Source organism: Rhinolophus sinicus, linkage group LG05 (assembly GCF_036562045.2).
Source record: "Rhinolophus sinicus isolate RSC01 linkage group LG05, ASM3656204v1, whole genome shotgun sequence".
In the NCBI taxonomy this organism is placed as follows: domain Eukaryota; kingdom Metazoa; phylum Chordata; class Mammalia; order Chiroptera; family Rhinolophidae; genus Rhinolophus; species Rhinolophus sinicus.
In genome coordinates, this window is record NC_133755.1 from 99,380,420 (window position 1) to 99,392,876 (window position 12,457).

Here is a 12,457-nt window from a genome sequence, read left to right on the forward strand (position 1 = left end):
TGAAAAACCATCAAGGTTTATCAGTAGAAATAAAGTAGATTCTTTCCTTTTTTTAACCTCAAAATAAATCAAATAATCCAGTAAGATTTAGTGTTTTATAAAAGGCTTTCCAGTTTGATAAATTTTATAAATGTGTTATGGATAGCAAATAAACAATAAATAAGATCATACTATACTGACTTACTGTACATTGACTTTGATTTTTATGATACCGTCTCTGACACCTAGTTCCTCTGCTTATTTTGCACCAATGGAATAAAGATACATTCCCAGCATCTATTCTCTGTACTCAGTATTGCCTTGAAGAACATGGGACAACAAATCTAGTGAGGTCTAAAATAGAAATTCAGGTTGTGAACACTGAAATCGCCCCAAATATATTATCAAATGAATTTACATTGACCAAATAAATTTAAATAAACCGAGATTAAATATAAAACATTTGATATATACCTAAGGAACTATTGGCCAGTGTTTGTTTTTCTGAATGCTAACCTAATTAGTATTGATTCAACATCTAGCAGGAACCACAAATTTTGAAATTGTGTTGGAATAATTTTTATTGATTGTTATCACCACTTAACATGTATTGAGAAACTGAAGCTTACACTAGACAGACATGTCCTGAATTTAATTTTTAAAATCCTGGGACCTTACACAAAACCTGAAACGAATATGAAAATTTTTTTTCTCCTTACAATTGTGTTATTTTTGTTGGCTGTTATCAGAGCAGGGCAAGTCATATGTAATTTAAATATATGATTCAGTGAGTGGAGTTTGTGTGACAGTTTGAAGACATTTGAACTTAAGGCTGAATTAAAAAAAATCCAACTTTGACATTTGCTATTTAAATGACTTTGGGCAAGTTATTTAACCTCTCTGAATCTTCAGATCATAACATTACTCTTTTAAGTTTTCTCTCTCTTTCTCTCTCTCTCTGTCAAAAGAAATTTGGAACATAATTATTTAAAATTGAAAACACCTTAGGTTTCTTTTATGGTCATATACTCAGATGTTCATGAATTTCACATTTATCAAAATGAAGAGATACAACTTCAAAGTAATAAAGTTGAAATGCAAATTAGTCAACATCCGTTGAAATGTTTGTTGAGAACCCTTCTGCCAGCCTGAACCAGGGGTGAAAAAGACAGAGCTGCAGCCGAAGCAGGCTTCATCCTGCCCTCCAGCATATTGGAAGTCTGTATAAGTTTGCTGCAGTTTTCCAAAAATAAAATTGCACTACAGTAGCTTATATAGTTATATGATTGTGGGTTCATCAAGTGTGTTATGGTGTCAGGAACTGAAGGAAAGTGCTGCATTCAAATTAATTGCAATGGCGTCTCACTCATGTTTCTTTAGTTGATAGTGTTTTTCAGCAATGAAGAGTGTATTTTATTCATGGTAGTTGATATAGACTTGGGAAACGCTAAAGAAGCCAGTGGTTCCATAGAGAGGAAAACCACTAGCAGTATCCTCACATTTTTATAAATGCTGGGTGACTCACCTTGCTACAGATGCAATATATAATAATTGTCTGTATATTGTTGCCTGGTTTAATGTACAGTTTTCCCTCTGGTCTCAGTACAAAAGAATGTAAAAGCAACAATATGCTGAATAAGTAACACTGTGTGCATTCTTCTAAAATATGTAGAATTAAAAATAAGCTTAGGTTATGGAAAGAGAACAAAAGCAAAGATGTGCAAAGAGTACAGGTATACAAATTCTTTCAAAACCTATGGAAATGTGTTTTAAAGTAGATAAAGAAAATTTAACCTCTTTTGAGAATATTTGAGCAGCATCAGAAAAGGCACAGAACATTAAAAAATGGAATAAAAAGTGGAACATTAAAAAGTTATATTTGACTTTGGAGTAAACGCTTCACTTTAGGATCTATCAAGTGCCAGTGACCTTAGTTCATATTTTATTTAAAATGCATGTCAAACTAAGATAGACAAACAGTGTACACAATTAGGAACGTACACTTACCTTGTTCAAACTAAAAATATTTTCAATTCACATCTTCTAGAAGAGAAGTTTAAAGTTTTCATCCTGAGTTGCCCAAGCCCTTCGACAAAGCACACAATACAGAAAAAAAGTAATCTAGGTGAGGGAATGAAGGAGAGCTTTATAAAGTATAAGCTCTAATTTTCTAAAGAATACAACATTGGTTTAGCAATCCAGAGCTGGGAGGATGGAATCTTGTCAGAGTATTCTTTTGCCAAGGGATTGCTTTTTATTCAAACTCACCAAGGAAAGGTTTGTGTTTATTTCTAAGGATTAAGGACAATTACTTTGAGCCTGGTTTGATAGGCTCAGTCTTCATTGCTAGCTTAATGGGAGTTTTAAGAGGCTTGTCGTGAAGCACAAGGTTAATGGAGAAATTGCAATCACAGGCCAAGTGCAGTGGGCTTTCACTGCAAGGGACAAAAATTCCTGGTAATAGTGCCTCTATCAATTAAGAATAGATGTGGTTTAGGTATAATGTGTACTTAAGTAATATTCAAGTAGCTAAAAATTGTTTTTATAAGAGAACAAGAAAATATTGCAGCCAATAAAATTAAGCAGGAATCAAAATTATGCTGGATTGCAAAATCCCTTCTTAGGTTCCACTCCTGGCAATGTACCCATTGATTGTTCTGTGAGGACTTCTGGAGATTTTTAAAGATAATTTTTTAAAACCATGTCATTTATCCTGTTGGGTTTTATTTCAGCCATAATGCAAGTCTATGAGGATTTCTTCCATTATAAGTCTGGAATATATAGACATGTTACCAGTACAAACGAAGAATTAGAAAAATATCGAAAGCTTCAGACACATGCAGTCAAACTCACTGGGTAAGACAATTTCTTAAAAAAAAAATCATTTAATGCTTTTGGAAAAATGAAACTAAAAGTAAGTGTATATAGTGCGTATAGGCACCAGAATTCCCCTTTGTATGAGAGAGTCTGATACAAATTCAAATTAAAAATTATCTAAGCCTTGACACTCTTTACTCAGTATTTTAAAGTTCAGTAAAAGGATGACTTAAAATTCAGAGAAAGATGACATTTCCTGTTTTTCACTTCCTTGTAAATGTGTCCTAAGAATCTGTTCCAAGGGCAAGGGAAATATATTATTGGAATAATAATGTAGTCTACCTACGGCATAACCAAGAGAAGAGTGCAAATCCAAAATGTATGAGGATTTGGTAAAAGGTTTTTGATGGAATTACAAATGGTAGAGATTAAGCAGGAAGAGAGGGTAAGGTCATCTTTAATTCAATGTAAGATTTTTTTTTATATTTATGTGAGAACTGTGGAAATTACATTTATCAAATTTGTGAGTAAAATACATTCAGCTCTGCAAGGGCAAGAAACAGGTTCAAAATTTGGTTGCATTTCAAGAGTAAGTGATTTCATAAATCGATCCTACTCAGAACGAGAATGTGGTCATTGGAGACCACTTTGTCCAGTGCCTTCTCAGTCTCATTCTGACTCTGCCCAATCTGTTAAGTGCTTTCTCATAACATCTCACTCTATTTCAAATTAAATGCAACAGAAAGGTGTTTTGTTTTGTTTTTGTTTTCCATCCCCAAACCTCACTTTTTTCGTATTGCCCATTATGGTAAATAACTTCATTCCTGTTGAATATGCCCTTCCTGTTTAAATTTGATTGAGTCTGCATGAAAACAACCTCTACTATAACCGGATTGTTACCGTCTCCTTTGAAACACTCTGAGCCAATTCTAAGGTACATCGACAGGTTATTCTCTGTGATGTCTCTTTAATCATCATCCCTCCTTTATTTTAAATACTCTAATATTTCAATTACCATATTAACACATTTCATTAAATCTAAGATACTACTGATTTTATCATTTATCTTGATTTCAGGGATGTGCAAATATGTGCCTCTATTGAAATATGTGGTATTTCATGTTAAGGCAGTATATTGAAAAACTACAGAGGAGGAAAAAATATACTGGGCTGCCAAAAAAACATGTATACACATGATTTGTGTATTCATCTTTTGTTATTGGTATATATCGAGTATCACAATTTTAACAGTTTTTTTCTTTCTTAAAATGTGTATAAATTTTTTTTTTGGCACCCACTGTATAAAGATAATTTCATCATCCAGAGATAACCTCTCTTGAAAGTTTGGAGTCCTAAATATATAGCTATAGAGAAAGATAGTTAAATAGAATACTAGATGTATTTCATAAGAAAATGAGATACTAAAGTACTTAAAATTTTATAACAAGGAAAATTTTGCTAAAGTTTTCATTAGCAGTATATAAGAATGCCAGTTTCTCAATATTCCTTTAAACTCTGGGTGTTTTACTTTTCGATTTAGTCGTATTAACCTCCCAAAATCATCATTAACGTTTTGTGGAAAGCATGTCATGTAAATCTCTCTGTCTCTCTGTTGAAGAAAAGTTAGAGAGACAAACAAAAATAGAAAGATAACATAGAATAATAACATTTTAAAATACTAATATTCAGGTTATTTTTACTTGAATTTAATGAAATGAAATAATATGGAATGAGACAATTTTGATTTTTCAATACAAGAGACGCTAGTTTTTGAAAGAATCCTTTATACTTAAGGAAAAATATGTTAAAAGAAGTAGAGATTGAAGTAATCCATTTTTTAGCCTCATATTTCAGTTTCAGATTATATTTATTGATTTGTTGACAGACAATATGAGGAAATTTGTCATTCTTATACTTCCCACCTCACTTCCTCATACATTTTATATGTTAGTGATATTATTTTTAAATATAAAGGGATTACAAAATTTGCATTCTACTCTGAAACTGTACTATCCATAGTTACTTATAATTTTTTATATATCAATGAAGTGAATGGTGAGCAAATATCTTATGACAATGGTTTTTCTTTCCTTGAGTTTATTTTTTATTAATTATTTTATTAGGTGAATTTTATTTTCCAGTAATTTTTTTTAATCAAGAAGGGGGTCTTATAATACCTGTGGGCTCTTAATTACTTGCATGTTTGAGAACGTGTTTGTTTTCTTTCTGTTCAAGAATAAGTTTAACAATATAAAATCCTGGCACTATAGAACCTTCAGAACTTTGTAGATGGTGCCCCAGGGCTTCTGGAATTGAGTTTTCCTGCAGAAAAATCTCTGACCAACCAGATGTTTTTGTCTCCTTACAAGTGACATGGCCTTTTCTACTCAAATACTCATATTAATCTTTCTTTTATCCTTGAATTAAATATATTCACTATATTTTAAAGTACATCTTATACATACACTGGATTTTCTATATCTCCTTTTATATTTTAAATAATATTTATAATTCTTTATTATTTCACTGTATATAATTTTCTCTATTCCGTCCCATCTCTCCCTGAGCATTTGTTATCGTATTTGGCATTCATTCTCCAAATGGCTTTCGCCTCTGAAATGTTTTAAATTTTTTTCTCTTCCCTTTCTTTTGGTTGTCTTTTAAGTTCTTTGAGCTGTATTTAGAGAGTTCATGTCTGTAATTTCTTTGAGTCTATATCTGACTTCTCCAGTTTCTCTCAATAATTCCTTTTGAGCTGTATATTCTTCATGCGTTTTTTTGCCAGCCTTCTTTTAAAAATAAAATTAATCTCAAATCTGTGCATTTCACTCTATCATTTCCTTTCTTTCCAGTCCACTTCCTCTACTATTCTGACTCCAGCTGTCGTTCAACCCATGCATACTTTCAATGAATTAGTCCATTCAATCTGACCACCATTTATTTAATTGTCCCTCTTCTTGATGCCCACGATCCCTTCATTATTTAGTTAAAATTCCATGGCAATTCATTATAATCACTCAGACGTACCCTGGACTCTTCTACTCTTACTTGATTCATCATATTGGCTTAGCAAAAATCTCAACTCTGGTTAAATTTAAATTAGCTTATTTTGTACATGCAGCTGTACATCTGAACACAACTGGAAGAAATTCCTAACTATGCTGATTTTACTTTAATTTATAACCACAATTTTCAAGTAGTTATTTAATACTAGTAGGTGATTATATTCTGGATTTTTATTCTGCTCACTGTCCCACTCCTTAGGTGATTATCTCAAAACTTTTCATTTTTCTAGAATCCCTAGTACCTCTACCCTCATGCTCCAAGCTGATAATCTTGAATTCTATTTCACCAAGTGGATTAAAGGCATAAAAAACAAACAAACAAACAAACAAACAGAAAAAAAAAACCCAGCTCCCTGTATCACACATTGCACCTATCAGCACATACTCCCTCCTATTCTTTCTTTCCACTTCTTACACAGAGGAAGCCTCCATGCTCCTGCCAAAACCCTTCTTGCTCTAGTGTAGACACCAACCCCTCCCCACTAGTCAGGAATATGCAGAAGCAATTTTCCCTTTTTCTTCTCTGTAATCCATTGTACTTCTACCATCATACACATGCCGTCATTTTTCAGATACCATTGTTTTCAAAAACCAAAAACTTTCTCTTGACTCCACTTCCTCCACACCCCATTTGTGGGCTTTCCTTAAAGCAGACTCCTTGCAGGATTCGTCTGTACTCAGTTTCTTCAAGTCTTTGTCCATTTTTTCTTAAACCTCTCCAGTCACTTTATTTCCCCTCCTCTTCCTAAAAATACTTATTTTGAGGTTATTAGTAGCCTCTATGTTGCTGTGTTCACCAGTCAGAGTCTAGGACTGTACATACCCTCCTTCTGCGTTTCCCTTACTGGCTGTGACTTTTCAATGTTCTTTGCCAATTTTCTTTTCCCTGTACTTCTATACTTTTAATATCGGAGCGCCCCAGACTCAGGTCTTGGTCCTCTTCTCCTTTCTAGTCTCACTCATTCTCTGATGAACTCATCAGTTTCTGAGCTCATCCTGACTTTGAGAACCATGTAAACCTGACAGCAATTGAACTTAAACTCCAGCCCAGGTCTCCCTCCTGAACTCCAGGCTCATACATTCCATGACCTACTTGACATCCGCATTTGGATACCTAATTGGTGGCTCAAATTCAGCACTTCCAAAACTGAACTCCTGACTTCCTCCTTCATACTTGCTAAACACCATCTTAGTGGATGACAGCCACACCCTTCCAGATGCTCTAGCTGTAAACTTTGAACTCGTCCTTTATCCCTCTCCTTGCAACTTATTTTCAATATGTCAGAAACTGTTGGCTCTTTCAATTTATATCCAGAATCCAACCACTTTTCACTATTGGAACTACGCCACCCTTGCCTGAACCACCATTACCCATTACTTTTTGCATGGTTTATGAAGGTCTTCCTTCAGTATGGTTTCTAACAGGAATTCCTGCATTTTCCTTTGCCCTCAACAGTGTGTTTTCAAAAGAGAAACCGGGGTGTTCCTTTTATAACATTAGTCAGATCTTGTTACTCCTTGGCTCAGAACCCTCCAATACTATCGTGTTCCCCTACAAGTTAAAGCCAAGGTCCTTATAATGGCCTACATGATCTGAGGGTGACCCATCTGCCTGCCTCTACCCTCACCAACTTTCTCATCTTAGTTTCTATTGGTCTGTACTCTGTTGTTCCTGCTTTAATAGTCCTTCAGTGTTGCAGGAACTCACACCTCAGGGTCTTTCTCTCTGCCTAAAATGCTCTTTCATCAGACATCTGATTTCTTAGTTTCTGTGCCTCCATCCAGTTCTTGCTTAGATCACATCTTTTCTGACCGTGTTATTTACTACTGCTACCTGCTTTCTCCTCCACCACTTCCTGATCCCCCTTACCTGATCTATAAAACTTTTTTCATAACAATGATCCCTTTCTAACATACTGTTTAATTAGCTTGCATGTTAATTGTGTATTACCTGTTTCTCCTACTATAATGAGGATCCATGAAAGCAGGTGTCTGTATTGTTCACTGATGTAGCCAAACCACATAATACAATGCTGATCCATAAAACGCTTAATGCTTTTTCTATTCAAAAAATATATTTTTTTAAAACACATGCTCTATGCTAGTTCTTAGTCAGTACTCATTGTTAAATGGGGCAGCTCTTTGTTGAAAAATAGAGTGAGGAGAAGTTGGAGGAGAGAGCTGAGGCACTCCTCAGCTTTGATTGAAGTTTGTAATTCTGAGATCCACGCTCATCAAATCAATGCTGTCCTTAGCGCATACCCTGTAGAATTTGGTAGGACTCACAGTACATCCCTTGCAGGTATCTTCACTGCCATGTGCTATTCTTTGCCTTTCTGTTTTGCTTCAGCATGCTTTATCTTTCAACCATCGCCCCTGAGGATTGGCCAGGAATTTGGCAGCCCAATGGGTTTCTGGTGTGATGTTGTCTTCAGCGGACTTCCCATGGGTGGTATGGGAAGGGACTGACATCGCCTGCTCATGGCCCTCATTATAAAGATTCTGAGGGAATATTTCTGGGGTCTTACATGCTTTTAAGGGGACACTTTTCCTATTTAGGTCTGGAGGTGAAGGGGGTGAGTTATGGTGAGTGTTGTTTTTCAGGTTCTGTTTGTGCTTTGCTAGAGAACAAAATATGTTTTTTCGTTATTCCTCCAAGTTGTTAATTGAGATTATGGCTATTGGCTTGGTTCACTAAAGAAGAAAGAAAGTACTGAGGTTTTAAAATTTGTTTTGTTTTATTTTTATTTTCTTAATTGTTTAGTAACTCTTCAGTACGACAAATGGAATAAAAATCCCTTTATACTGCCACTGTGACTAGAAATTCAGCTCTATTGAATTCCATTTCCCTTCAGGATGAAAGTCCCATTCCTTTGAAACCTCTCTTTCCTATGTATTTATTTTTGTCAATTTTTATCTTCTCTAGTGATGTCCTTGATTGGAAATTTTTTTTTCCACCATATACTTGGCGATCAAAGTAATTTTTCCTATTATTCAGAGAACACTGAAAATGCCAACACTGATATGGAGACTTCCTTGATTTGTTAGAACTGATCATTTATCATCTCTACCACCTATTTAGTCATGCTCACTGTGTTATTTTAAGTCTACTCCTAAATTTGCTCGTGCTGGGGTTGCACAAGCTATGAATGTGTTTACTTTTAATCATTCTGACACTGTTCGTATATTTTCCACGTTCAGTGCGTCAGTTGCAGTTGTGTGTTTACTTTTATAAACCCCTGGAAAATTGAGACCTTTATACATTTACATCACATATGTGACAATTAGCGATGCTAATTCTGGCAAATTACTTTTGGAGAATATATTTATTTTTTCAGAAATATTTAAGATCACCAGGGCATTGTCAGGTGCCTGGAGAAGTAGATTTTAATCCATTTTTCTATTAATAATTCCTGATTTGGTAATTACTGCAGGCAGAAAATTAATGCATCAGTGAATTAGAGAGTAATCAAATAGCCCAAGTAGGTTAACGTGCCTCATCAGAGAGCTTAATATATTCTGATGAAATACCTTGCACATTTATTGCAATACATTTTATGTGCTGCCCTTTTTGTAGAAGACAATGCTATTATATTTAACTTGCTTGAACAAACTTCTGTTGAGTGCCCAGCCCTGGGCGATACAAGGAGGATTACTAAGTAGTCCTGCTCTTACAGAGTTTAGGGAATGAGGCAGACATATCCACAACTGATTCCAGCATGAGGTGATAAATGCTATATGTTTCTATATATATAAAGGCCAGGATTGTGGTCAGTAGATAAAAACTTACAATGACATTCTTTGCTTCTAATAATCTTATTTTACTCCTGTCTCTTCTCTTTCCAAACCTCTGTTTATCTCCATTATATATACTATAGTTATAAAAGCATTTATTTGAGTAAAAAATGCTCTATTTTTGAGACATTATATTATTTTATATGCTAATAATAAGAAAATATTACCAATTAAACTAAGAAACTCTATAGATTATTAGATGGGTCTCAATTTTAGAGGTATTAAAATGTGCGGGAAGGGAGAAGTGTGTCTTACAATAAAAAAATATATATGGTATTTCAGATTTTATTATGGACAGTGTTCTCTATATTATGGTCCTATTCCATCCACAGGTCCATTATCTATTACAGTTCATCCTGTGTCCCTGTCCACAAAAGGATCTAAACTTGCTTTAATCCCTAAGCAAGTTGATAATGTAGTGCATTGATGCCACTTACTTTTACATATGATTTTCAGGAATCACCACTGGAACTCAAATGAAAAACCCTAGCAGTTATCAACTTTAGAAAGTTAAGAGAAATAATTGGATAAGCATTGATTTTTCTTCATTTTGTCATCCCTGCCATGGGAGAGAATTTTACTGAGGAGAGAGTCTATATATGACCAACAGAAAATAATACAATAATTTTAGGACATATTTTTGCTATTATTTGATAATGTTTTATGTGAATGTGCATTTATTCAACAAGTATCTATTGAGTACCTATATATTCCAGGTGTTCTTTTAGGTGCTAGGGATAGATCAGTGAACAAAATAGAGATCCTGGTCCTCATCAAGTTTATATCCTACTAATTGATGTGTAGCTGTCAGGCACTGTGTTTTAGAAGGGCAAGAGTTTTAGAGCTAAATGTTTTGTGTGTGTCTGGAGTCAACAGTATAACTTATTTTATATATAAATATTGTGTAGTGACTCAGAGAGGAGACAAAGCCATTGTGGAATGGAGGCCGGAAGGAAAGCAAACATTCAAATAGTCCAAGAAAACCGATGAAAGAATAACAAAGATTTTTTTTTCACGTAGCTTATAAATGATAATTCCCAGTTATTTTAAAACTAAATTGAACACTCCAAAATCCACAAAAACAGCTGCAGAGTGGTAGAAATTGAATATGCTTCCAATAAGTGACTGTGTGAAAACACATGATTTGAATGAATCATCTAAAATTCAAGTCAGAGATGTATGTAAACTTGGATGCAAATCTATTACATGACTTAAAATTGGGCACAAATAGAATGAATTCTAATTTTCTCTTTTTCTATGAATTCAAGAAATATTAAAAGAGAACCCCTGTGGTTTCTGGTACTGTGCTGAGTAATAGGTTGAGAAAAAATAAATATCTCACAATGCAACTAGATATACAATGTAAAGTTATGATATAATTTACAAAGGCAGGATAGGAAGGGGCTAGAGGGCATACAATCGTTGATCTAGACTTTAGAATCTGAGAACTGTCCCTAAGGGAGGAATGTCTGAGCTGAGATTTATGGGTTGCTTAGGAAGAAGCAAAGGGGATAGCTTGTGTAAAGGACCTATGGTCAGAAGGATAGAAAAGATTGTATGAACACAATGCAATGTTTGCTGAATCTCAGACAGTAGGGACTTGTCGGCTATTTTATAGACTTTAGTGAAGCATATTACGTATTTGGTTAAGGATCTTAAGAGCAAAGGGAAGTCATTGAAGTTTTTTAAATAGGATGGTGGCGTGATTTTTTTGGTATTTTTTAAAGATTAGTTTACTATAAAAATGAGATATCAAAAGGCAAATTCTAGCAATCCAAGTAAAAGATAACCGTCTAGACTTGGTAAGATGGTGGAAGACTTGGGAAGACATGAGTGGATCAAGAACTATTTAAGGAGAAAAGCTGGCACACATGATGTGGATTTGAAATAGAGTATGGACAATGCGATGGGGAAGAAGTTCAATATTGGGCCTGATGATTTTGAGGGATCTTTGAGATATAAAAATGCAGTCAGGTGTCAGAGAAAGCAGATATACTAATCTCAAGGTCATAAGAGAGATAAATCGAAGATGGGTAGGATTGAACAAAGGAAAAAAAAAAAACCTGATTGACACTAAGCCATGGAAAAATCCAATATTTAGTGACTGGCTAGAAAATGATGAGTCTGCAAACAAACAAACAAACAAACAAACAAACAAACAAACACAGAAAGAGAGGCCAGCTTGATTTTTTTAAAGACGTTGCTAGTGTAAGATTTTTGAGAAAGTTGGAAAGCTGGAAGTGTTGGGACTTAGAGTATATGAAGAGATTGGTCTTAAAGAGCTACTAAGTAGCAACTTTATTGTATCAAGAGAAAGGCAGAGAGGAGGGGGTTAGATGAAACTGTTTTAACATTTAAGGTAGTAGTTAAGTTGAGGCAAATCTATCAGATTACTTCCTTGTTAATTTCCAGGAAGTAGAAGGTAAGGTTATCTGTAGAGGTAGGAGGTGGTGGGAGGGATGCATTATCAGAAATTTGAGGAGAATAGAGATGGTTTGCAACAATGTTCTAGATGTTTAGGCCAATGTCCGCCCCGAGGACCCTAAAGAAACTACCATGCATCACTAATGGTGCCATTCTGCCCTCTTGTGTGTGCTTTTTGCTGTTGTAGTCAGCTGGTTGGGTGTACACAAAGAGCGATGGGTAGTTGAGTTCATCCTACTGACAGTTTTCCAGATGCGTGCAATGAAGAGTGAGAAAAACAAATGGTTTAGGATATGAGTATTGACATAAGTATTGCTAAATGGCAGAAACTTGATAAGACTGATGAAAAAGAGCGTTGATGCATTTGGAGAAAATAG

General features: G+C 34.7%; 1 protein-coding gene across 5 annotated transcripts in view; it reads left to right on the forward strand.

Moving 5' to 3' along the window:
• TINAG (tubulointerstitial nephritis antigen) overlaps positions 1-12,457 on the forward strand; it is a 76,553-nt gene that overhangs the window by 38,368 nt on the left and 25,728 nt on the right. For all 5 annotated transcript variants that reach the window (XM_074333107.1, XM_074333108.1, XM_019734587.2 and 2 more), the window contains one exon: positions 2,712-2,835. In XM_074333107.1, coding sequence (XP_074189208.1) covers positions 2,712-2,835 — 124 coding nt within the window. The remainder of the gene's footprint in view (positions 1-2,711; positions 2,836-12,457) is intronic.